Source organism: Poecile atricapillus, chromosome 1 (assembly GCF_030490865.1).
Source record: "Poecile atricapillus isolate bPoeAtr1 chromosome 1, bPoeAtr1.hap1, whole genome shotgun sequence".
Lineage (NCBI taxonomy): Eukaryota > Metazoa > Chordata > Aves > Passeriformes > Paridae > Poecile > Poecile atricapillus.
This window is the reverse complement of record NC_081249.1, coordinates 103284733-103312729: the sequence shown is the minus strand read 5'-3', so window position 1 is coordinate 103312729 and position 27997 is coordinate 103284733. Positions and strand designations below refer to the sequence as shown.

Here is a 27997-nt window from a genome sequence, read left to right as displayed (position 1 = left end):
GAATCCACAGAAAGTACTCTGGGTGCAATAAAGAATGGTTCATGGCTACAACTGAAGTGGTAGCAAAATGGAGCTCTAGGAACCCCAGTTCTATCCAACATTTTAATTAGGTAATGTGGATAGGGTATAGGCTCAGATGGATCCAGAATAAAGCTGAGTTCTCAACCTCTGATGTTATGTCACCAAAGCAGAAACATGATTAAGAATAAAAAAAGTTCATCTTTAAGAATACAATACATTCAAGGTACAGCATATAAAATGTGAATTAAACAAGTCACCTGCACAAATTCAGAATGGACTGTTTTGATGCTGTGCTGAAAATACCTGGGGCTGTTGGTAGCACAGAATAGTAAGATTTACTCTGCTAGGCTTTTAAGAGCGCAAATATTTTAGAAACCAATGAACTGGAAATAAAAGAACAAGACTTGGGAAGTATTTCTTCCATCCTACTCAATGTTTTGAAAGCAACAGTTGCTCACTCTATCCAGCTTTGGGCATTGCATTTCAAGAAAAATGTGGTTTCTGATGGAGAATTTGAGACAAGAGAAGTGTTGAAAAGTGGTTTTTCAATGCATAAAAGTTTGCAAAGAGGAAGAGACTTAAATGGGTCAGATTATTATAATATATAAACAGAGGCAAGACTGTTTGGATTCAGTGTCAGAAATTAGATGTCTTTAGTGGCCAATGGAGTCAAGCATTGGAACTAAGCAGTACTTTTATCACAGGCTTTTTTTCACAGAACATCACCAGGGACAGCATAAGAGCAGCTGACCCTGCTTTAGGACTACATACCAGCTGAAACAGCCAGGCCTCTTTCAGACCAGCTTTCTGAACATTCTCTCAATTCCATACCAAGTGTGTTAGCTGCAGGTATTACCGTCATCCCAAATACAAGTTTGCAAAGTCTCTTGCATTTTTCAGAGTAAAGGATGTTTTTTAAAATACATTAAAAACAAGGAAGTAAGGTTGATTAGAGGATTTTATAAATAAAAGTCACACATCTGCAATACTTCACGTTTTCCACGTATTGTGTATTCTTATAAGGGTAGAATACTATTTGAAGTAGTACAGCAAAATCAAAAACACAGGAGCAAGAATTACACAAACAGATCTTCAAATACGACAGAATAAAAACAGAGAATATTTACAGTTTTCAAACCAGTATGAAGTTTATAGACTCATAGAATGTACTATTTGAGAAGTTTCATTATTATACAGCAAGTTCTTCTCTAAGCACCACAGAAGCAAATCTCAAGCACAAAGCTGTAAGGTAAGTGAAAATTATGTTTTCAAGGACATTTTTCTTATTTCAAGGTTTTCACCACAGAGAGCAGCATCACAAGACAACACATGCACACTCAGCAGAAAATAGATATAAATAATAGTAATAAAAAATAATCTCAAGTGTACCAACCTGTGCTATATTTTTGTTGAGAAGATAAACTCCATATTCAAACTGAAGCTTCTCCCCTCCTTTTGCATATAAAGGAAATCTGATGAGGAGAAAAAAAAAAGGGGGGGGAAGTATTTAAGGTGAAATTATTCAGATGCTTATGTAAATTTCAAAAAGCCCCAGATTCCTTTTCTGAGAAGGTGAAGATTTAAAAAGCTTCCCTTGCTGACTTCTCCCAGGAATCTGTCCATAGGATGTATTTAGGAACCCTCTGCAGCTCAAGTCAACCAGAATTTAAAAACTGATGTCAACGCTCAGCTATGGAATTCCACTTTTTAAAGTGTTTCAGGTTTCTAAAATACACTTGATAATTCTCCCAGAGCTGCAACATCCCTCTCACCAATCAAAGTGTAATTTCAGAAGCATACAGCACAATTCCAGATCCCCTGTTATCCCTCTGCATTCAGCCAGTCACACTTGTTTAGCTCATTTACAAACAGAAATAATCTTCTAAAAAAGGTGTTCTCTTTTGATCATTATCCTGTGATTGACAGAGCACAAAGAGCCCTTCACACAAAGAAATGTGCAATGCAGGCTCACTTACCAGAACAACAACATTCAGAATAGAAGTTGATTTCCTTCAACAAACTTCACACACACTTGAGTCACAGTACCAAAGGTCACTACAGCCCTTGTGAACATTTTATTACTAGTCTTTATTTTTCCTACATAAGAAATATTGATCACCGTTTTAGGTACTCAGATTTAGCAAATATTTTATAAGAACATAGCTTGGCACTGCTGTGTGAGACAAGAGAACCAAAACATTAGTCCCTTAAATACTGAAACTCCTTGACAGTTTCTGCATTAAAGAATATAATTTTATACATCTGCTTAAAGAACCTCTGCTTAAGTGAAGCAGTTCTCAAACAACTTTAACAGCTGTACACTGTACTTTTAAGGATTGTCTTTCGACTCCTCCTTAGCACCAGAGGTTATGAGGTCATCATGGTAAATTCAGCAATCTTAGTACAAACTAAAATTTATTTTTATGGGAACTATGGCATGAGTCAAGCTTTTGCCTTTTCACCAAACACATCATGCAGCTCCTAATCAAGATGCTGAATGAATTATTCTCATTAGCCCCACACTACAGCAGAAACCAAAGCCTCTCTCAAAAAACAAATACGCGAGATCAATATCTAGTAGAAACAACACACATTCTGGAGAGGTGATTAGGCAAAGTGAATTTTATCATCCATCAGCCCCACAGTAGAGTACATTTGTAATTTTAAGAATTATACAGTGCCATTAAAGCTGAAGTTTAACAGGTCACGATCACAGCAGATCAAATACTGAGATTTCAGCTTCAGGTTTTATGCTACTTTCAAACTTACTAGGTCTCTTTAACTCAAGGAACATAAAAATCTCTGTGAATAGTATATATCTAGCTCACCTTGCTTAATAGATCTACAAATCAGACTAGTTCCCCATGCAAGAAAATGAAACTTGTCCAAATGAACACATGCTACAAAAATTCTGCAACATATTATTGGAAGTGTAAAATGCAAAGCAAGAGGAATTCGGTTCAGTATCTCCAATTACACTACCCAAAACAGAGCAAGGGTTAGATTCAAAGGATAACTTTACAATTAACAGTCTAAAACTAACCAATTTTTTTTACAATAAAAGCACCATTAAGAACACAAACCATATTTCCCTAGAAGGTAGCATTTCATGAAGTCACTGGTAATGGAAACCATGTATTCTATTATTAGATACAGAGCTCTTTGATCCACGTATAGAAAGGGGGTAAAAACTGGTTTATGGTGCTTGCTGAAATCTCCCACACAGATTCTTTTAAAAGGGAAAATCAGGCTTTTCTGCTTATCATGCTGATCCTGCCTCTTTGCCAATACTCACATTTCTATCCTCTAACTTCCACTAATTAATCTCGAAAGGCTTTAAACCACATATATTCTCAGGTCAGCTTTCACAACATAATCACTTAAACAAGTCTTGAAAACTGTAAGTGGATGTCTCTGCATATACACATGTATGACTCAAGAGAAAAATATTACTAAGTTTTATGCCTCTCTCTTTGTGTTTTATCTTGTTTTCCCAATAAGGCTGTTCACAAGCAATAAACTCAAGGGAGAGGAACCCAAACATTTTACATAGTGCTTCAGTAAGTATAATTGAACCCAACTTGCTGCCTCCCTCTGTGAAATTCTTCTTGTCTGCTCCACAGAAAAGCATTGACGGTAAGCTTAATGTCTCCCTTTGGCATGCTGTAAAAAGCTGAGTCTGCTGTGTAAGGATTTAGTTATAAATAAATACTTTTGAGAAACACTATTTTACTGTTTTTATAATCACAAAACACATAATAAAATTCAAAATGGCATTCACCTACCTATTCTACCCCAAAGTGTACCTTCCTTCTTTCCATTCTTGCCGATATATTTGGGGGAAAAAAAAAATTACTAAGCTCCTTTAAAGCAAAACACAGATACTTATTCTCAGATAAAAAATTCAACTGAGTGTGATATGTTTAGTAGAAAGATTCAAAAACCACAAGCTACAGGTACCCTTTCTATAATCAACAGAAAATATTATCTGAGAGAAGTTATCAAGTGCTGGAAATTTGTTCTCGGTCCAGAACATAGTTCAGAAGTCGAGCTCTGGTCCTCTTCAGAGTAGTACTTATACACTCTAGGAAACCAAGCATCTGCCATGTGAACAGTTAGGAATTATGAACAAAACAGCTTTTTCTCACTGAGGATCATCATGTGTCTTTGTAAAAATATGTCGTCATTTACATACAACTACGGATATAGTATTTCAATAGCATGTAGACTTCTTAAAATACAGGGCTAACACACCCGGAGTTTACAGTAGATGAACTATTTCTGTATATAAAGACATAGGAAATACAGCAATAGCAGTTTTAACAGTGACTTCTAAAGATCCTAGTTTAGAGAACATTAACCTGATGCAAGAAAAAACCTACCATGTTTAGTAACTTGTGACAGGTTTACCCCATTTGGAGCTGTTTCTGCATATGGTGCTCCCACTGCTTTCAAGACATGTCAGCAATGGTACGAACCTATGCTGAGGAAAAGCACAAGAACCACGACTGATTAAGGGAATAATCAGCCTGCAAGCATGTGTAAAGGTGGCTTTAGATCTATGACAATTGTGCCAAGCATGCCAAAATTAAACCCTCACTCTCAATTCAGAAGGTGGAGAACTCTGGATAAGAGTGATCCAAACTGCGCACCAGACTGATTTGAACCAGATGGTCAATATGTGCTTTGAAGGTCTAAGATAATATAAAGAAGATTCTTGATCTTAAAAGTTATTTGTTTTGGGAGTCGCATGTTTTGCTTATTTAATCCTATAGGACTTTGACAAACACTAAGCTTTTACTAATTTTTTTTGAGTCATGTTCTGTTTTATAGGGCTTGCTGGGATACAAGTCAGATGGCCAGTGTTACCCAGCTGCATCATAATGCATATCTATAATAAATATAATATCTGTAATAAATGACAAAACATATACATGACGTTTTTAGGCACATAGCTCATATCTCCTTCCATGGCATGTCAATTTAGACAAAATCTGTGTTTTTCTATAGTGATGCCACAATGACTGAACAGTTTCTCCCCTAGTGAACCAACACTGTTATGTTCAAGACCCAAGCATTTCCAGCCCCACAATAAGAGGTTTTGTCTGTCATTTCTCACAGGTGACCAAAAAATAAAATAAAACCCAGAATAATAGAAGCAGATAAAATACACTTTTAATAATCTGTGAAGAACTTCATTTTAGCGGAGCTTAGAATAGAGATGACAATTCATCTGCCCTAACCTTACCTCTCTCATCCTCACCCACTTGACCTCTCTCCCATCTCTTCTGCTTAGAGGGTTCCAAGAATAAGGCCCTCCTTGTGGGAATTCCAAGCACAGAAAGCTCTCAAAATTTTACATATGTAAGCATAGATATAGACCTTGGAGAAAGCTTTCTGATTTAGAATCATAAGAATGTGAGTTTAAACAGAATGATATTAAGTTAGGTTGTAAGAAGTTTTAAGGTTTTAAAGTTAAGATATAGAAGTAATTATAAAAGTATATAAAATTATAAAAATAATAAGTTTAAGGTATAACAAGTAGTTTTGTGTGTCATTATATGATGGGTTAAGAATGTCCACACTGCAGCAAAGACATATAAAACAAAATAATTAGCTATTGGTGTGAAAGTAGAAACATTCTTTTGTGGCATTAGTTTACTGGTTAAATAATCTTTAAAAGATGTTGTAACTTGTAGTATTGTGACCACTGACTAAGAACATCTGGTGAGTAAGGTGAAGACGCACTCACTCACTCTTTCATGAGACTGTAGAAGAAGAAGAATAAATCATGCTTTAAAACGTCTCCCAGTGGTCCCGTCTCTCTCGCAAAATCCCGATACCTCCTCTACCTGCTATCTTCATTTCAGCAAGTCATTATCCATCACTTTATTTTGATCCATTCCCTATTAATTCCTGCCACACTTCCTAAGCAGACATCAGCTACTGGATAAAGAACTCTTCAGCTTAAAACTTGCTTTTCTATCAAAAGCACCTAATATTTAAATATTTAAAGCTATGGAAGACCTGCTGATATGCAATGAGTAAGGAAACAAGTGTGAGCAGGTCAAGGCTCAACAGAGTTGTGAAAAAGAAAAAGTGAGGCAGAGGTTATGTACTTGGTTCACAGTTACCCCGATGGGGAAAAGTAACAAAATCAGGCTTTTACATAAAACCCAGGGCTGAAAATCTACCTATAATTTACACTGAAACTACAAAACCAGCACACTACCATCAATAATGGAATTAAGCTTTGAGTTCAAGGACCTGACAACACTTCACAAATGCTAAGTTTTCAAATAGTTAGTTTGAAAATTTGCATTAAAAAATATTCTGGTAGGTATCAAGCTTAAAGGTACGCCATCAACAGGACTCTCAGGGAGCTGTTACTTCGTTTATCTAATTAGACTTTATTCTAACATGGCATTTAATCAAATAGAACACTTTGTAGGCAAAAGAAACACACATAACTCTAAGAAACTTAAAAGCAAAGTATAATATCTCATTACAGTAAATCACATCAAGATTACAAAGACTAGACAGGATACTAAATCATCCACTCTGGTTTTAAAGTCTTTCTATTAAAAAGATAAACCAAATATATGTGTTTCCAGTCCATATGAAAAATCAGTGGTGGCTGGTTGTCAGCATTTCCACTCCAGTCAACTTATGCAGATGCAAACAGCTGAACAGAAATCTCAGTGTCAAACCAAGGCAAATTCCAATTTTTAGTTCAAGAAAGATTCCTGAATATGTCTAAACACGTTAGTGGTTTGGTGGCAGTACAGGAGCAGCAGATAGGATTTCAGATGAACACTTTTGCTATTTGTGCTTGTCTAGGGGCCAGAAGGAATTTCTGGTAGAAGTCAGCTCTCTAATTCCATGGGATCCCTGCAGGATCCTCTGATCCCAAGGTCTCCATGAGACCACAAGACACTGCTCTGTGTTGCTGTTCATCCAGATGTAAGGAGATCATCCTGTAAACATAAAGCTACAGGCACAAGAAAGCCTAATATATCACCTCTAAGGCAAGTTCAAACCACCCTGTACACTCAGTTATATTAACACTTTCCTCTAAATAAACTTCATCCTTCCTAGGGGTAGGAAGATTGTTAAAGTCACCTTCCATTGTTAATTTAAGTATTTTCCATGATTCAGGATGTAACGAAGACTGTGCTCATGTGCTGCTGAAAGTAAAACCAAGAAATTTGAGGGGCAGATAGAGAAAAAGCCACTTGCAAGGACTTTTCATTCTCATATTTACATTTTGAGGTGTGATGCTTGCAGTTCATCTCCATAATCTATTCTGGTGGGGCTTTTTACCTTATAGGGAATATTATTGACTTCTCAACAAAATTAAAGGTTGCAATCCATCTCTTACTGACTTTTAAAACCCCCTGGCTTCGGTAAGAGCACAGGCAACAATCAGCTAACATAGTGTCTTCAACCAAAACTGCTCACTAATACTGATATATTCAAAAACCAGAAAACTGACTACCGAAAAAGATATCTTTTAAAGTTGCCCACAGATGTTGATTCTGGAAAATCAGAGGCATGTTTCAAAGGTAGAATTATGATTAGACTACTTGTGGTGTTTTAAGCATTAGACCATTCTTACAACTCAAATAAATTGTCCTAAGTATTTTACTCTAACCACTAAAAACTCATCACTGTCCTACTTTTTCCAGCTGACCCTTAACAAGTATTTATCAGCCACCAGGATCTCATTTAATTTCATACCTTCAGCTCATCTTTAGATGTTTTACATTGTCACTCTGGTGCTTGATGAACACTCAAGTGAATCACTACAAAATTCCTGCCTCAGGAATATGGTAAATGTTAGGAAAAGCGGAACGAATCCTTATTCCACACATTTATTTCAGTCCTCAAGTATCTCTTACAAATTCAAGTCCAAATACATTTATTGTTGTGCTCTGTGATTTATGAACTCTGCATCCAGAAATATCACATATGTACCAACATACTTGATGGCCCACTTTTATTGCCTATAACCACCTGCCTTTAATACAAACTATTTTTAAAGCTCATGAAATTGCTTAATTTTTAACTGCTTTCACCTGCATCTACTTGGGAATACACTATATGTTTTAAATCTTTTATTCTCTCATCTGTTCAGATCTCTGCCATATCCCAAATTATATTAAAGTATCACTGTTTAAACTGTACTTCAGAAAGCTCTTAAGGGAAGAAGTAAGTAAAAAACTGTTTTTTATACATCACATCCAACTGTCTTGCACAGGCTGGAGTATGGTGCAATTTAAATATCAGATTACATCTCATTTGGCAAATCGAAGTAAAATTCTGAATCCAGTTTGGAATCATTTTACATAGCCTTAACTTTCCAAGTGATTCAGAATTTTAAGGACCAGTAATATTTGCACCTTTATAATCTAAATCAGGACACTTATACTTTAAGAATACTTAATTATCACAGAATGGTTTGTGTTGGAAAGCACCTTAAAACCCATCTTGTTTCAAATTCCTGCCATGGGCAGGGACACTTCCCACTAGACCAGGTTGCTCCAAGCCCTATTCTACCTGCCCCTGCACATTTCCAGGGATGGGGCAGCCACTGCTTCTCTGGGCAACCTCTGCCAGGGTCTCCCCACCCTTACCGGGAAGAATTTCTTCCTAATATTCCATCTAACTCTGCCATCTAGCAGTGGGAATCTATCCTCCCTTGTCCTGTTACTCCAGGCCCCTACCTAAAATCCGTCTGTAGCTCTCTTGGAGCACCTTTAGGCACTGGAAAGAGCTCTCGGATCTCCTTGGAGCCTTCTGCTCTTTAGCTTGTCTCCAGAGCAGAAGGTCTCCAGCCCTTGGAGCACCTCTGTGGCCTCCTCTGGATTCACTCCAGCAGCTCCACATCCTTCTGATATTAGACCCCAGAGCTGGAGGCAATTCTGCAGGTGGGGGCTCACCAGAGCAAGACAGAGGAGCAGAATTCCCCCCTCCACTGCTGCCCATGCTGTGGGATCAGCCCAGCACACAGAGGTGGGGGGACCCTCTGGGTGTTGGCACACATGGCCAGGTTATGCCCAGTCTCTCATCAACTCATTTTCCCAAGCTGTCCTTCTCCGTACTCCACCCATCCATACTCTACCATACTCCATACTCCATCCTTCCTCAACCCGGCTTGAACGTGTACCTGGGATTGCTACAATCCCAGGGCAGCATCTTGCACTTGGCCTAGTTGAACTTCAGGAGACTGGCACAGGCCCATCTCTTCAGCCTGTCCAGGTCCCTCTGCATGCCATCCCTTCCCTCTAGCACCACACAGCTTGGTGTCACTGGCAAACTCCACCTCACTGCCCATGTCATTGACTTAGAAGTTAAACAGTGCTGATCACAATTCCTAATCATGAGAACACCAATCGTCACTGCTGTCCATTTTGGACATTAAGACACTACCCAATAGTTAAGTGCAGATTGGAATCTTAATCCAAAGATTAAATGAAGCTGACACCACCACATTTTCACATCATCGTATTTACACTATCTTTGATACTTCCTGCCCAACTGTGTCAAATTTGTCAGAGAACAAATTCAACCTGGCTTATTCTTTCACTTCTCATTTTTAAGGACAGTAAGCAGAATGACTGCAGGGAGGTGGCTGCAGCTGAAACCCAGTTTTCACTATCATACAGATAAAGAACTGATGTAAATTCTGTGATTGCAAGTCATTCATACTTAACAGAGTCATCTATCAGATCTGGGGGAACAACTGTATCTCACACAACACTACTAAAAATGGGTCAGTTAAGAAAAAATTAGTTTCAAGCTTTAGACCATGGATAGGACACTCTATACAAGGATAGGACGAAATAGCACAATCCAGATAAGATAATGGCCTGAAAAAGTCACAAGTTCTTGTTTGATATGGCTGAAGTATGAAGAGTGTACAAGAAAAGGTTTAAATATTTACTTAAGTTTGAGTTATTTCAGCCTCACCCCTTTTTGGGGTCTGCAAGAGGAGCAGGCAGGGTAGGAAAGAACTAGTGTTTTCCCTCCAACCTAACCACATCCTGTTTGCTCACTATAATGGAATGTCATATCCAGAGGAGGAAGCTTGTGTTATTTAAAAGTCCTGGGGCTTCTCTGAACCCAAAGAAATTAAACTCTGAAAGCCTTTTAAGTAAGAAGGACCACCACTCTCCAGACAGCTCTCTTGAAATCACAATTCCCCAAGACAACTCAAATCAAATACTAGGACAAATAAGCTACTCAAGAGCTACAAGCACCAAAATATCCAGCATTCCTAACATCTTAGCACTTCACCTGAAGATCAAGGCGCAAGAAGCTTTGGCTGCGCAGCTTTAAAACCTGTTTCCTTCTCAGATAAGCTGCACCACAGCTCTATCAGCTTCAGAGCAAGGACTCCAGAGATCTTCTGCAGAAGACCCAAAATTAAATGAAAAGACTACAGGATAAAAGAATAAAGGACTACAAGCATGCACTTTGCTTGTAATTACAGATTAAGACATAAATATGAATTACAAATCACAAGCAAATTAAGACTGGATTACTATGTGGTTTTGAGTTCCTACTTAACAGAAAAAGCTCCACTTGTACAACAAATTTGTTGACAAAAACATAGAGTGCCATGAGGAAAAAGCATATCCCTCTTCGAGCTTTATACAATACATAAATAATTTGTTTACTGGGAAAAGAAAACATTAGTTTAACTTTATGAAATGTATTTTCAAAATGCTTTTCTGAACAGTTCAGATGATGATAATCAAAAGAAGAAGCATCTTTCTGTGTAACTGCTGTGACCTTGCTCTTGGGGAACAGCTTCAGTACGTACAGACCGTAGAGAGAAAATAAAAGCAAACATCCAGATTATGAAAGTCAGGCAGTTCCTGACAAGACAGTCACCATTTTGTACAGGAGGGTATCATTCTATTGCTTCAGCAAATAATTTCAAACACCTCAAAATCACAGCAAAGAATCCATAGAGCCAGTGACACTGATGACTTTTTCTAAACCGGGCATTTCTATGACATATTGCAGCTTGGATTCAAGGCTTGCACCATAGAAGCCATGATGGACGTCACAACACATGGACAATCTGTGAGGACAGAGCACACAACCTCACTATCAGGACTTTAAATCTCACTGCCACTGAAGGATCATTTTTAACTAGAAGACACTATATACAGGTCAAGTCCTGGCTTATTTAAAAAAATGAAGTAATGTTTTGGAATAAAAAAATCTCAACAGGAGTATAGTGTTCCAATGGGAGTAAATTAAGACTAGTATGTCTTCACAGAAACATTTCTCAGCTGGTCTCAGATGTGTGGGGTCAGTGGTCTCATCTACTGAGTAAACAAAATCTGCTTTCTCATACTGGCCAGGAGCATGTAAAAACTTCTAGTTCCCAGAAAGTGTTAACAGTATCTAAATATCTAAATTCATTAAACAACACCTGATCTAATACTTTATCTATACACAGCAGTATTTGCTGACTCAATGAAGGCAAAATTGTTATTTTGCTAATCAAGACTCAAATACACCAGGATTCTAGCTAAATACCCTCAAAAATTGTAGAACGTAGAACTATAGTTCAAGATAAGTTCATGGCAAAAAGCATTCTTTGAGCAATACAGCTGAATCCTTAACACACACTCAGTCTAACCCAAAGAATCAATTTTTCTTTGATAGCTATTAGATTTCTCAAGCAACCATCTCCCTCCATCTAAGTTTGCCAAGGTTTCTTCCCAAAGCTGCCATTTCATTACCTCAGCCAAAGTATTAAATATGATTAAAGACTTCTCAAATGAGTTGGAAAAAACGTCAGTGAAAAGTTATTCTTCACATGCTTGTGTTCTAGTTTTTCAGACTTTGTTTGCAAGTGATTTCTCTGTTACCAGGCACAGAACAATAACAACTTCAGCCGTGTTGCACTAAGTCTGCTGCAGCTGAAATCCCATTCTTCCAAACTGAAGTAAGGTCACAATAAGGAGGATCACTTACAGATTATACTCATTCAACAAGTGGATTGCAAATGCTCCAAAATTATCCATAGTCCAGCTCAGCAACGCTTAGCTCCACTTATCTGCAAATCCAGTTTGCCACACTTAAAAGAAATTAAAGACAATACATCAAGAAAGAAAATTTGGAAGCATTTTTGGAGCAGAACTGGCAAGGAATCCCATATGTATGCTTTATTCACAGGCTGAAAATAAATTTTTTACATCAGAACTTCCACTGTCAGTAACTCACTTTTCATGGTTTAACACTGTGTGAACCACACACAAGTTTTCCTGGGCAGTGCAAATGAGTAGGTCTAAAATACAACACCAATGTACCAAAATAATTGCTTGAGTATGCGCAGATTCAAAATATGTCCAAAATAATTGCTTAAGTATGTGCAGATTCAAAATCAGTCCTGCCTGATTTACTTAATCTTCTCCACATATCTGAAATCTGGTTTCCTAAACTAATGAAAAGAACCCCAAACTGCAGTAATTCAGTGTGCTGGGGTTTGAGTTCAAGGTTCAGTCAACAAACTATGGAGATACACCAACATTCTCCACACGCAAAGGTGCTGCAGACCTTGTACATCAACTTTAGTCGTATTAAGATAAACCTACTCAATGTTTTGCATCCTTAAGGGAATCCATAACCACTCTGAAGACCCAAGAAGGGCATCTCTGGTTCATGCTTGATACACTCATCAGTTGCAACAAGTCTGCATCATCCCAGTGGAGGATGACCTGTTTTTTTTTATTTATACATCTGCCCTTCCCACAAGGGCTACAACAATGAAATCAAACTGGCCTTTAAAGTATCAGCACCTAGAGAAATCAAACATCAAGACAAAAACTGACTAATCACTGGAATTTTCTGGCATGCTTGAGGTTCTCAGTAATGATCAAGCTGAGCTGCAGAAAGAGACAAATTTGAGGTGTAGCTCCACATCAGAGAAACAGTTTCCAGGAAATTACTTCAGGAACAAACCTATCCCTTCTAGCTGTATTATCACGTAGCTGTATTTTGATCCTGTTTTCTATGAGGACCCAGTGTTACAATAGACAGATGTTTCCTATTTTAATGACAAAAACCAGGCATTTAGACAGGACAAGTAACCCATGGTAGCATCCTTAATTTCACTCCACCTTACACTATTTCATACAACTTTTGGTTCTTGAGGTACATCGAAGTTATAAAACAACTGCAAAGATGTCAGATGCCTCAATGTACATGCCCAAGACATGCATAGTAGCTGTTTGAATCCTTTGACCTTTGCTGTCTGTGTTCGTCAGGCAGAGTGAAAGAAAAAAAAGTCTTTCTATAAATTACAAAATTCCAAGGAAATCTTTATATTTGTTTACTCAGTTAGTTAGATCTGTTATCTCAGGCCAACTAATGCCAAATATTCCTGCAAAAAATGTACCAGACTAGATCAGGTTTCTTCCATTACTGTCTGGGTCCTGTTTATCTTAGATTTCATATATACTTTTGGCCTTTATAACATTGAAGACCAACAAGTTCAATATTTAAACATATGACAAGAAAAAAAAAAATAACCTTTCTGGAGATCAGACTACTCTGCAATGCCAAGCTATGCTTGGAAATGACAATGTTCTTGCTACCTTTTAAGTATAAAATCTTTTTAGGCATTGATGCCATTTTCTACACCTTCATTTTTTCCCCAGTCTGAAATATGACACTGGCCACTTTCTTACTACTGCTCCTACTAGTCTTCCCTTAACACACTTTGGTAGGAAGAAGGTGTAGCATCCATGAGATTTGTGTGCACTATTTGATTTCTCTGTACTATTATTACAGAGAAATAATGTTAGTAAAACCATTTATTGAAATGGTTTCCAGTTCCAAATTACCTAGCAGGGAAGCAAGAGCTCTTGAAAATCTTGAAGATATAGTAGGAGTGATAGTGCAAAAATTCAACATAAATAATTCACCTGAATGTGCATTTCACTTGCCCAGATATACAAAGCATACCAGAAAGATGACTAAACTTTAAAAACCTTATTTTTCTTCTTAGAGGAATATATATATGTATCTCCAAGCTATTTATACTCAAAAATACTATGACATGAGCAGCAACACCAACACACAGAAGGTCAAAACATATGTCTCACTCCAGCCACAACAATCCTTATTTTGTCCTAAACTGACAGTCATTCTTTATTAAAAATCTGAAAGGCTAGCTATCTAGTCAGACTATCTAACTGCTAGCAGACTAATAGAAGCATTAAATATAGGGCTTGAGAGATACAGTATCAGAATATATTGTTGGGGGTTAGGTGTCCTTCCTTTAGTTTTGGCTCACCTATCGAATTTTTACCCATTAGTTTTGGGGAAAACCTGATTGCTGGTACTTAGTGGGTGCGGGGGCAGCTGGGGGCTGGCTGGTTTCTTCAGCTTGAGAGCGAGACACTTGCTGGGAGCTGTTGCGGCTGAGAGAAGGGAATTTGCCATCACTCAGACAGAGCTGCTGCTGCTGCTTCCTCCTTCTTTCTTTGTGGGCCTCGCACCCCCGTCCTGCCGGGACATCCTGCAGTACCAGGCACTGCCACAGAGCTGCTGATACACCTCAGCCACCAGCCCGGGATCTCAGCTCATCCCTGCTGTTCCAGCTGAGTGTTCCTCAGAGCCCTGCAGGAGCACCGGGACTGACTGCCCGAGGGGTTTGTGAAGCAAAGCCTCTCCTCCATCCCTTCCCGTCTCGGCCAAGAAGGCTGTCACGGGGTCCCTGGTTCTGTTTTGTTGTTAATGCTGTAGTTATTGTTGTTTGTGTGCCTTGTTATACACACTAGTAAAGAACTGTTATTCCTATCCCCACATCTCTGCCTGAGAGCCCCTTGATATCAAAATTATAATAATTCGGAGGGAGGGGGTCTACATTTTCATTCCAAGGGAGGCTGCTGCCCTCCCTAGCAGACACCTGTCTTCTAAACTGAGACATGTATCAGAAGTAGTTTCCTCTCAGCATTCTCACTCTTGTTGAGCATGTGATGAAGTGTTAGGTTTCAGTTTCACCAGAACACGGCCAAAGAATAGGTGATTTACTCTGCGAGCAAGCTTGTTCATCACTGGAAAGAGGACCATGTTGCTGCCTAAGTAGCTTTAATTTGGGAGTTACATACCCTTGGACTCACAGAATCATTAAGGTTCTTAGATTTCAAGAACATCCCAAATCCAACTACCTGCCCAACACTGCCAAGGCCACCACTAACCCGTGTTCAAGTGCCACATCCACATTGTTTTTAAATCCCTCCAGGGATGTTGACTCTACCACTGTAGCAGACCAGACCATGGCTGGACAACATTTTCAGGGAAGTAATGTTTCCTAATATCCAACCTAAAACTTCTCTGGCACAATTTGAGGCTGTTTCCTCTCATCCTGTCACTTGTTACCTGGGAATAGAAACCCCCCACCTAGCTCCACCCTCCTATGGAAGTGTAGAAAGTGAAAAGGCCTCCTCTTCTCCAGCCTTAGTTCTGCCAAGTCCTTCAGTCTCTCCTGGTGCTCCAGACCCTTCCCCATCTCCATCCCCTTCTCTCAGCACACTCCAGCTCTTCAATGTCTGTCTTGCTCAGAGATGCCCAGGACTGGAGGTGCCTCACCAGTGCCCAGCACAGGGGGACAGTCACTGCCCTGGGCCTGATGCCACACCATTACTGGTACAGACCAGGTGCCATTGGCCTCTTGATCACCTGGGCACACCTAGGTTCATGTTCAGCCACTGTCAATCAGCACCCCCAGGGCCCTTCCCAGCTTTCCAGCCACTTTGCCTCAAGCCTGCAGTGTTCCATGGGGCTGTGGTGACCCAAGGGTACAATACAACCCTTGGCCTTGTTGAACCTCATACAATTGGCCTTGTCCCATCAATGCAGCCTGTCCAGATCTTTCTGCAGAGTTTCCCTGCCCCCTCCAGCAGGTCAACACTCCTGCCAAACACAGTGTCCTCTGCAAATTGACTCAAAGCTCACTCATTGCTCTGAAATCTTTCAGACTCCAGAACTTCTGAGGATTCTTTCTTCCTACATATTGCATGCAAAAAAACCTGTAAATTCTTAAGGTCCTCATAGAAGTGACCTGGATCATGCAAGTAAACCAATCTGAAGCAGACAAAACATTTCCCAGAATTTACTTACATTCTGAAAGCTCTCAAAATATTTAAGCAGCTCAAAAGGAGGACTTAGAAAAGCTGGTAAAGACACTTGAAAGTGTAGTAACATCTTTATCCAGTGTAACTTTAAAAACAAACATCTGGAGTTATGAATTTACTCTCGAGAGAAAACCTCAGCTATTTCCCCCAATGAACAATTTTTAGAAACTCCTCATAAAGATCTCAGAGAAACCCTGTGTCTTGGTTTAAAGGATAGGTGTCTGCCAAGGAAGGCGAGAACCTTCCAGGGATGGAAAATATGAACCCGTTCCCTTCAAATTATTTTAACTTTGAAATTTTGGGGCTTTCAGGCAAACATATGGGAAAAGGAATAACAGGGATTTACTAGTATATATATATGTATAACAAGACAACAACAACAATGGCAGCAACAACAAACAAAATCAGAAACCCAATAACAGCCTTCTCTTGGCTGTCAGGCACTTTCCCCTTCGGTGTAGTTATGGCCACAGCTGTCAGGGGTGCTGCTGGCTCCCAGCTGGGCAGGGATGGGGGCACTGTGATGTGAGCTCAGCAACCTCTCTCCACACGGTCAGTGGCACCTCAGCTGGTGGGAGAGACAAGGGGCTCCCTCTGCAAACTCATGGAGGGCAGCTGGTCTCAGGGCCACTCTGGATGGCGAAACAGACTGTAGCAGGAACCTTGGAGCAGCAGGCTGGAACAGCAGAAGCAGATCCAGCATGGTAAAACAAGTGCAGCAAAAACTCCAAATCAGTGACATAAGCCGTGGGGTTGGACACCGTTTGTGGAGTTGAAGTATAGCAAAAAAGCCTGAAGCACCAGCAGAAAACAATAGGGCAGGGCAGCAGCAGCCAGGCTTTCACAAGCAGCAGGGAGACACTCCTGCTGGAGAGAGGTCAAGGTCCCCTTTGCAGTGAGGCTGGATGTTGAAAAGATCCCAGTTCAACAGCTGCTCCTACGAGCAGAGGCTCACCCACGGAAATGAGAAACAGTGAAAGACAAAAAAACTCCACAGCAGCAGTGAATCCCCGGGGGCAGCAGCAGTTTGGCACTAAAACCACAACTGTCTCCACTCTGATATCAAGAGAGTGAGCTGAGCCCAGTCCCTGGCCCTCAGCCAATTCTCCAAGTATCTCTACATTTGCCAAGAGAAAACCTCCCAGCTAAGAAAGAGAAGCAAACTGTGCCCCCTCTCCATCCTGGCCACATCTTTTACCTCTCTTGAGTATCTGTCATTCCCATCTCTGAGACAACAAATGGGAGAAAAGTTTCCTGAGAAAGAAAAGAAAAAAGGAAAAATCCTAACCTCCAACACCCTACAATGAAAAAAAAAAAAAGCCAAGCATGTAAGTATAAGCCAGTCAATAATGAGGAAACTATGTGTTATAGTAAAGATCAAATATAGGGAATATATCACTGCAATTACTCAACAACATATGTTGGAGTTTGAAAAGGTGATAAAGAACAGGTAACTGATAAAGAAATTTAATAATGCATGCTAACTGCTGTGCTCAACACAATTAGGAGCAGAGAAACATGATGTATTAGTTTAGAAAGAAAAGTGCAATTTAAGATATTTGACATAAGACCTTGGAGATGGTAGGACTGTTTCTCCAATAGGTGGGAAGAGATCTCCAGCAGGAGCTGATTCTGAAAAAATCTTGCACAACACAGGTAAATATCCAAACAGGTATTCATATACTTAGTTAAACTCTCTCCTTTTCAAAAATCTGTTGTGAAATCAAGTATTAAGTCACAAGAGTTTGGAAGGCTGTAACATGAAGGACTAAACCTTTCAATCTGTAGGAGAGAACAGGAAACTGGATTAATCTTTGCAGACCCAGATACAGGGAGCTCTACTACTCAGAAATTCGTTTTTGGGATAAAAATGTTCTAGTTTGCAACCTTTCTCAAAGTGATGTACAAGAAGGAGAATGATCATCTGCTTCAAGAATTACACTGAAGCAAAACAGGTCAATGCTCTATTAAGGCACCCAGAAAGTGTGTTAAGTTGTTAAAATGGTATCAAAATTACTTTGCAAAACATAATTATAGAGTTGTGTTCTATGGTGGCAAAACAGAAAGACCTCAGCAAGTTTAAATCTTAAGGCAAATTACCTTGCCTGTCCTGCCAAAAGTCACTAACCTTTAAAGAGAAATCAGACACTTTCAAGCATCCCAATCCTGTCAACTAGGCACAATAAAACCCATCTGTCTTTATTTGGATTATGAGGAATTAGTGTTAAAATGCTGCAATACTCTGACTCCCTATTTCCAAATAGAAGAATTTGGCTTTTTACAGCTTCCTGTCAGTAGAGTCAGTTACTTTCCTCAAGTTAATTTCCCCTCAGTCATTTCCTTTGCTCTTTTTTTGAAGTTTTGTGGAAAAATGAAGTTATTGATGCTACAAGCCTGACTGCAGCCATCCATACACACACACAAGGTTGCAGAATCCCTGAGTTGTAAGAGACTTCAAGTTCATCTCATTCCAACCCCTGCCAGGGCAAGGAAACCTTCGACTAGACCATGTTGCTCCAAGCCCCATCCAACCTGGTTTTGAACACTTCCAGGGATGGGTAGTCCATCAACTCTCTGGGAAAACTTTGCCAGTGCCCAGAAACTGAACAGAGCAGTTGGCCTCCCTCAAATGCTGACATTCCCACCAAGTGCTGGATTCCTGGCAGTTCAGTGGTTTCAGGCTACAAAGGGAACCTTACCCAGTAATTGCCACTAATTTCATGTTACAGCACACAGGTGCAAAGACAGTGGGAAAATAAGCAAAGTTCCAAAACACAGAAGACGACATTCAGAGGGTGATTTTAGAGACAGCAAGACAATTTCCTAGAAGGAGAACAGTAACAATGTAGCTACATGACCAAAGACAATGATAACAGAACAAATGAAAAGCTCTACATTGAATATTTGGAAGATTTACAGTAGGTGGCAGGTTACTGTGCTTTTTCAATTGATTAAAAAACTGTGTTAAAAGAAAGCTATTTGTTTTCTCCCATTTATCAACCACTATTCAGGCACTGGCAGCAGCTCCTCTGTGAAACTACACTTGCTATCAGCAGTTTATTCCCACAGCCAAGAGCAAAACATAAAAGGCAAGTTTTCCAAATAGAAACTCCTGAAATTCTAAAACTCATGAAACACTAAGAAACACTATTTAAATTTTTCTAGCATTAGTGGATGCCAAATCAAAGCCATATATGTGCCAACAGACCCAAAATAACAAACCTGAGTTACTCTATTGTATCCCAAAATTCCAACAAGAGAAACTCAACGACTATTCCATGGCTACTGAAAGCAGTAACAAGTAACTTCAAATTCCTATCACCTCAGACTACCCAAAACTGTTTAAGATCAGTTTTTTTGGTGTTGTGTTGAAGAAAGTAGATCAGTGTATTTACAATATACTCACTCTCGCTCTTTCTCCGTCAGCTTGTCATTTATATTATCTTTGATTGTAGACCGGGAGCCCTTGTGAATTATAGGATACCTGAGTGGCACTTGTAAGAAGAAGGATATCATGGAAACCAGGTGAGCAGTATAGCCCAGGGCAACAGCGATGCTTCCATCATCTTTTGCTGTCAATGACAAAAGGATTCTATTATTAATTGTATCCATTGAATCCTAGTATTCATCTTTATTGCTCAGAGAACAACAATTAATACAGCTCTCAGAACTCAGGGACAGAAGGAGGCCTGGAGTAATTTTGGAGCATTTTACAAGTGTTTGCACTTCACTGTGTTGTGTTTGCCTCCTGTGACAAGGCACAGAAAATGGGTGATGGCTTGTTCTCCTGCAAATTTTACTTTCAAAGCTACACTGCCAGGATGGGGGAGGGTAAAGAAAAGATGAGAAAAGTAAAACAAAATTCCCAAGACAAAACTCAAGTATTAAGCTTTTTGCATTTCTCTAGATGGAGTTGACACATGAGAGTGGGATAGGGAAAGCTGCATTCCTCAACTTTATTCACGAGTGAGATCAGTTGGGAGAGACACTAACCCCAAGCTATGAACTCTGTTCTTTGCCAATAGCTGGAAAAACTTAGATTGACTTTAAAACTTAGTTTTAAAGTATCATTTTCAATTTGACATTTAAGGTTTTAGCATTAAAGCTTCACCTGCCAGGAACAGATCTTGCAATTGAAACTACATCTTTTAGCCATATAAAGGCTTTTCCTTTCTCTTTTTGCTATTTTTAATTTTTTTCAAGGGATACAGACAGCACTAGCAATAGTCATCCCTTCTGGTGCATCCATAAAACTAGCTGAACAGAGGACCTTCAAGAAAGCTTATAATGAAATTTAATGACCATAATGAGCTCTACCAGAGCCTGTCATGATATATGTATTTAAGTTACACCCCTGTTTAAATGGATTTTGTAAAAAATGTTGAAAATTTGCAGCAAAACTGGCTTTTTAGGGAATTTTTTTTTCATCCTTCAGATGCCTAGTTTTTTTAAAAATAGTATCTACTGAGTCTGAGATAAGATCCATGCCAGACAGGTGGGTTTCAAATTTAACTGCCCATTTCACTAAATTGAATGCTTAGTACTTCTTCCTTACAATACAATACTTCTAGATACTTGGATAAAGAATTAGTAATTCTTTTGCAATGAATTAATACCAGGAAACTGAAAATTGGCCAGAAGATGGCACACCACTGATTTCTCAAGAGTCAGCAAACTGAGTTCATCCTCACATTTAATGCAATCATGGAAACAAAGCAATAGACTGATAAATTTTGTCCTACTGACAAACAAATTTGTTCTAAAGATTATTCCTCCAATATTCTAGTATCCAATATACACATTATTAGTACAAGGTAATTACTATGAGGTGGCTTTAAAGAGATGGAGACTTTTGCTCAAGAAACCAGAGTGAATAAGTATTGGGGACAAGAAACCCTCAAGGGGATTTTAATGAATTGCCAGTTCACATCAAACATTTGTAGATGAATGCATGCAGTTACCGTACAACTGTTATACAGGCAGGCATATGATATATTTGCTTCTGAAATAGGATGAGAGCTGACAGTTAAAGTAGAATGTCACTTATAAAGTACTCCATACTGTTAGAGAGTTTCAAAGTACTTTTTTGCAAGGTATTTATTTGACAAGTTCACCAGCAACTACAGCAAATCAAATGGGGATTCATGCCTGTTGCCCCGCCAAGATTTATGGACTAAAAGTAGCCCCAACAGAATTTTAGGCCAGACACAAATATTTTCCAGGTTCACGGAGTTTGGAAGGTACCTCTGGGAATGGCACAGCCCTCAACCCCAGGTCAGAGCAGGTTGTCCCTAGTATGGTGTCCAGCTGGATTCTAGGCATTCACAAGGATGCAGACTTTTCTGCCTTTCTAGGTAACCTGTTCCGGTGTTTCAATATGCAGTCTTAGAACACAGAGGTGCTTTGCTAAGAGTCAAAAGAAACCACCTTTGCTTTAGCTAGGAAATGCCAACAAATAATTCTTAATTTTGACCAGATCTTTTTGGTCAAAAATTGGACCCCAAGCTATTGCTTATTAATTTTACAAAGTTTAGAAGCAGTCTTAACTGTAACAACTACATTAGGAATATGCAGCTACCTTGAAAGTCTTCAGAATTAGGAAGTTTGACTCCACAAACAAAGTAATCCTTTTGGTTATTCTGTAAATTTAAAATCAACAGTGGAAAGTGAGCATGGAACAATAACACCCAGAACACCAAAACCTTCATTAAATGGAACAACAAACCTAACAAACAATAAAATAAAAATAAAAAAAACCTAAACATTCAACTAAACTTACAGTGACTGACAGTATTTTAATCCGCATCTCACACAGTTCGAAAAAATAAAACACTTTTCTAAAGAGTGAAGAGCTTTATATTAATTCATATATGAATATATGAAGCTCAACATTTTAACATATGTTTCTGTGCACTCAGCTAGCCTACTGTCAGGGTTAATTTATGTAATTGTACACAAAATGGAAAACACCCATTAAATTATAGCTATTCTATTTTCATAGAGGGCACTGTGTAAGAGGCGCTGGCACAAGCTCCCTCCCTGTAAAGTTCATAATCTAAAGACCAAATGTAAGAAAAAGCTGAAATAAACAGAATGAACAAAGAGCAGATTCTGTCACAAGTAAAGCATAATATTTGCTTGCAGTATAGGAAGTCCATTTCACATTGAGCAGGTTGTCAGGATGTTGAAAACATACCAAATCAATAGGGTAGATGTAGGATAGCTCTGACAGCAACTGCTTGCATCGAATAGTCTGCTGGGCATTTGTCTTCAAAAACTGTTCTCTTTGGGGAAAGAGATTCCAAAACCATTATTTTCTTCAAAAGTTCCAAATAAAGGTACCAAGCTGTCACATCCCTTTTGCAGCTTTCCAGTTATCACCTCCTATCCTCCAAAAAGTTAGGTAAATCCACCCAAAAAAATAATACAGCATTTAAAAGCTAATTTTTGTTTTCACGCATACCATACATTATAGACATATTTGCTACAGACATATATATAGACATAGCTATATATAGCTATAGACATATATAGCTATAGACATATAGCTGCCAGAATCGGGTATTACAAAGCTGTGTTACACTAAAGCACATCTAGAAGTCCTATCAGAGTCAACACATACAACCAAGCCTCTGTTTTCTTCTCTGCTAGACTTGCCACTGGTAATTATTACTTTAGATATCTATGAATTGTAGCAGGGATGTCTTAACAGAAGTTTTAGGACAACATGAGGAAGAATTTGATGCCAGAAGTCCCATATTCAATGGCCTACTCTCAAGCTTGTCTTTTTTTTTTTAGTTACAGAATAAACATAGGTCCTTTTACCTCTTAGCAGTGCATTCCTTTTTTAATTCATACAGAGATTCATTATGCTCTTCAAGTTTCTGGTACTCAGTTCCAAATGCATTTTCTAAGGAACATAAGGAATCAGAGAAAAAAAAAAAAACCAGTATGAAGTATTTTCTTAATTATCCAAAGTTTTAGAAGTAGATACTCACAAAATGTTGGCAATAATCCTCCACTTATTCTTACCCTCCCATTTTCCATATTATGCTCCCAAACTAGAGAATGCCATCACAGGAGGAACACTTGTCTTCATGCACTACACACCATTCACCAGCCAAATACAACCCATCAGATTTCATCCTCCTTTAATACCTATTCCTCTCACAACCACACAGTGCAGTAATCCAGTTATCAGGTCTCAATATCAGCATAGCCAGAATAAAGTACACGGTAAAAACCATCCTTTTTAGCAGTGACTAATTACTTTAGACTCAACTAAGTATTGAAACAAAAAATCCTGCAACAAGATCAAACATGTGTCTGGTTTGGTCTTGGTGAGCTCCAAAGAGGCAGTGATACAGCATTTCACTACAGGAGACTTGCCCGGTAAAGAATGATACCAAGATGGCTGAGCATTTCATTTGTGACTTTCATATCAAAATATTAAGAGGGATTTTTGTCTTCTAATGCTTAAAACTGAATCCAAACCACAGGTACAGCAACTTCCCTCATGATATTATGAAGTCTCTTTATCATGTCAATGTTTACTGTACTATACTGCAGCTCTTCTGATGTTCTCATAAAATGTCAAACATAGATTTAAGATTGCTTTGGAGACATGTCATAATAAGAAGTTATTTAGAGACAAGATACCAGAAACTGCTGTCTGAAACTCAGTATAACACAGAGAGTGAAGAAATTACACCTAGCTGCAAATTTCAGATAGAGAAAAAACACAAGCACATTACAGCCAGGCAATGAAAATAGAAAAGAAACCAGCATTTTCATTCTGGTCATAAACTAGGCTAAGGTTTCTACATTTACCTCTATCAAGCAAAGTACTTTTTTGCTTATGCAACAAGGCTACTTCTTGACCAAGGGCCTTCTTCTGCCGTTCCAGTTCATTACGTAGCACCAGGATCTTCAACTGTAAACATTCGCTCTCCTTTTTCTACGGGGAGAAATACAGATTAAAAAAAAAAAAAAGCTTCACTGCACAAAAGCAGTTTCATAAAAAGGTGATAGGAGGGAATGAAAAAACAGGACAAGACTAGCACCTGTCTAAGAACTGAGTTCACAGATTACCACAGGAAACAGATTCCCAAAGACTCTAATAATTTTGCTGCTTTGGAAGGAAAGCAACACAGTTGTGTGCCACAGTGCTTGCTCCTCCTATGGGTTGTATCACCTCTCTTGAGCCCAGACCAAAAATTAAGAACAGTGCTTCACCAGGACATAAAAACTGACAGCACAGCACTAGCAGCAGGATGAGCATTCACTCCCTGGCAAAGGGCTCACCAGCAAGAGGGAAGGTGAGCAGTAAGAAGCTTGTAGAAATTTTTTGGGTTTTTTTTCCCAGGAACTGGAAAAAGGCTGGAGATGTTCAAGCTGCACTATTAGATTCAATTCCCAGCTTCAGGACAATGAGAATAAGAGGATATAAGGAAAAAGTTGAGAGTTCAGTCTAGAGAACAGAAAAGGTTCCCGGGAGACCTGAGCGCCCCAGTGGTCCAAGACAGCTGGAGAGGGAGTTTGGACAAAGGCCTGGAATGACAGGACAAGGGGAAATAGCTTCCCACTGCCAGAGGGCAGGGTTAGATGGGATATTGGGAACAAAATTATTTGCTGTGAGGGTGAGTGAGGAGGCCCTGGCACAGGCTGCCCACAGGAACTGTGGCTGCCCTGTGCCTGGAAGTGTTCAAGGCCAGGTTGGACAGGGCTTGGAGCAGACTAGTCTAATGGAAGGTATGCCCGCATATGGCAGGAGGGTTGGAACTGGATGAGCTTTAAGGTCCCCTCCAACCAAAAACATACTAGGATTGTATGATATAGCTTTGCTCTCAGATATTTAAAAATGAAAAGCCTTTGCAAGGAGGGATGAGCATATCCATAACTGAAAAGATTATGGTTAAACAGTCATAATACCAGGAGAAGGTAAAGAAGCTCTGGATTGGAATGACTCACAAGAGATTTTATATTGTCCCTTATGGAAGGTGACTTCTTCACCTCTTCATCTACAATGTAACCCCTGTAATTACAGCCAGTAAACAAGCTTCTATTTTTCCCAGTCTGTCAAATCCTTGAGCAAGCCTGACACTTTTGGAACTTAGCTGAGTACTCTCAACTCAGAATCTGCTTCACAGCAATAAATGAACTTCACACTGCAAATGTGCCCTTTACAAGGCACCAGACACATACCAGTACCAACATAATGAAGTCCATGGAAGTAATAAAGAACCACAAACCATTCCTGTTCTGTCAACTCATCTTTAAACCAAGATCAGCTTTCCTGGGCAGAAAGCAGAAGTTAATGTCAACAGACTTCTCTGGGGAAGGGAGGAGAGCAGGCAAAACCAACTGTCAAAAGCTGTTGTAAGATCTAGAACAATTTCTGCTCAAAATGACTGTGTCACTTGAGTGGTGGCATTTGCATGAATTCTGTTTATCCAAAAGGAATCAGGGTGCAAGAAGATACACCCAGTAGACTCACCTCACCCTAAATCCACCACAAGTTCCTGTCATGTTTCATATAAATCATTAGAAGTTTGTTTTTTCTAAAAGAATTCTTTCATACACTGTGCAATGTTTATGTTTTGATAGCATGATTGTACAAAATAAAGGTAAAAATAGGATAAGCGATCAGCAGTCCAGCTGAGCAACACACACAACTCATACTGATGATATTATACAGCTCTCAGATGAGTTCCCATTTAAAAAGACAGGTGTAAATAAAGATTTCAAGTTCAAGTGTTAAAAATAAAAACCAAGCTTATGGTCAAGACATCAGCCAGATGCTTCAGCAAGCCCATAAAATAAAGTTTTAATAAATCAAACATACCAGTTCGTTCCTTGTAGATGTACATCTCAGCTTTTCTTCAATCTCCCTTCCTATTTTCTGAACAGTTACCTGAGTCTGTTTAATTGCACACTGAGCTCTGTGGAGCCTGCAAGGAGAAAGTTACAGCTGTGATAAAGGTTCCCCACATGTGCAAACACCTCAAAACCAGCAGCAGGAATGCAAACTCAGACTGTCAGCTTCTACTTCAAAATACCAAATGAGGAAGCATAAGGAAGGCAGGGTTAGACAGGATACTGGAATTAAATTCCTCCCCTGTGAGGGTGGTGAGGCCCTGGCACAAGTTGCCCAGAGAAGCTGTGGCTGCCCCATCCTTGGCAGTGTTCAAGGCCAGGTTGGACAGGACTTGGAGTAACCTGATTTAGTGCAAAGTGCCCCTGCCCATGGCAGGGGGTTGGAACTGGATGAGCTTTAAGGTCCCACAACCCCAAACCATTCTGTGATAACTTGCATAGTTTATGAAGAAAACCACAAAGTCTTTAAATTCATCAAGTATCAAAATCTCTTCCTAATTTTTTCAATTCAACAGATGCTGCTCATGCTGAAGGAGAGAGAGCAGGTAATTATGGGTATTGCATTTAAGTTAAATCACCATTAACATGAAGATGGATATACACAAACATTGTTAACACAGGCCAGCTTTACAAAAAGAGCAAGTATCCTTTAGCTAACACAGTTACCCAGCCAAGAACATGAAACATTCTTCAGCATTTCCCACTATGCCACAGGCCCTTCTGTGGCAAAAACATAGGTTTCATAATTGAATCACATTTGAAAACATTAAAAGGTTATGATGATGTGTTACTTTGATTGTTAGCCCTGGCTTCAGGGTAAAGAGAGAAAAATAATTATTTGCCATATTTATTGGAAAAAAAATCAGAGAAAAAAGATGGCAAAAACAGGTCTACAAGAGACATTAACCTCTTTCTTAAAATTAACATGGAGTAGAAATTATTGTATTTATTAGAAAAAGAGAGGAGTGGAATGGAATGGAAACAAACAATGCTAGTAATATTAATAAACAAGGTCTTGTGATTTAGGACTTATACATGTCACGGTTCTAAATGAATACACTTAAGTCATCAGATGCCTTTAGCTCCTTCACACTTCTCCTTCTCCTAAACACCAGTAATAGTATAATTTAAAACAAGAATCTAAGTAATTTCTTTGGTTTCTCTTGAGTTTTTCAAACTGCTCATAGCACCAGCAGTGACAGAGCTGGTCAAGAGCAGCTGTACTCCATCCTGTATTAAGAAACACTACTCTGCTGGCTGCTGAGGGGGTGAGAGGGGGTTAAGACTACTGAGACCAAAAGTCTTCCATCACCCAAGGGCTTGGTCTAACATGCTCCATGAAGAACTGAGACCTCCTGGAAACTCTGATCCTACTGGGAACTACTTCTTACACCTCCCACCTCTGTGAATGCATCCTGAGGCTGCTGGCTAGAGAACATGCGGTTACGCAGGTCAAAGCCAAGGTTTGCTGACCATCCTGAACATCACTCAGAGCTCTGCTGTCATGTCATCCAGCAGGAGCTAAGTTTTCTACTTCCATACTTGCCAACTTGTCTCTTTCCAAAAGTCTGGAATGTTTTCCTTCTACATATAAGAAAGCTAAAAGTTTTAGGTCAAGTTTACTGAGTGACATTTCCCCTTTTTATGTAGTTTAACACTGGAAGAACATTCTTGATTTAGTCTATTAGGTGATCATGAGACAGTCTTACAGTGCTCTACTCATTGAAAGTATTTACGGAATGGAGAAATTGTTAGAAAGGTCATTTGCCACGTGAGTTTCTCACAGTGATTTGATCAATACTCATTAACAACCTACAAATTGTGTAGTCTCTAAATTCTCCTACCCATGCCCAAAGGGTAAGGAATAAATATCTACAGAGACTGACTTCTCAAAACAGTACATACAGTGGAATACTCGTTCAGTTGGGTGAATCAGT

General features: G+C 39.1%; 1 protein-coding gene across 2 annotated transcripts in view; it reads right to left on the bottom strand.

Moving 5' to 3' along the window:
• The window catches only part of UVRAG (UV radiation resistance associated), a 100053-nt gene that overhangs the window by 35728 nt on the left and 36328 nt on the right, over positions 1-27997 (bottom strand). The window contains exons 7-14 of one of the 2 annotated variants that reach the window (XM_058830004.1): positions 26029-26134; positions 24015-24141; positions 23010-23094; positions 22381-22468; positions 21763-21823; positions 19591-19756; positions 1415-1493; positions 152-1263 (exon numbers count right to left, since the gene is read on the bottom strand). In XM_058830004.1, coding sequence (XP_058685987.1) covers positions 1252-1263; positions 1415-1493; positions 19591-19756; positions 21763-21823; positions 22381-22468; positions 23010-23094; positions 24015-24141; positions 26029-26134 — 724 coding nt within the window. In that variant the 3' untranslated portion in view covers positions 152-1251. Of the gene's footprint in view, positions 1-151; positions 1264-1414; positions 1494-19590; positions 19757-21762; positions 21824-22380; positions 22469-23009; positions 23095-24014; positions 24142-26028; positions 26135-27997 lie in introns of those variants that run through there. The other variant, XM_058830003.1, reaches the window with a different exon arrangement.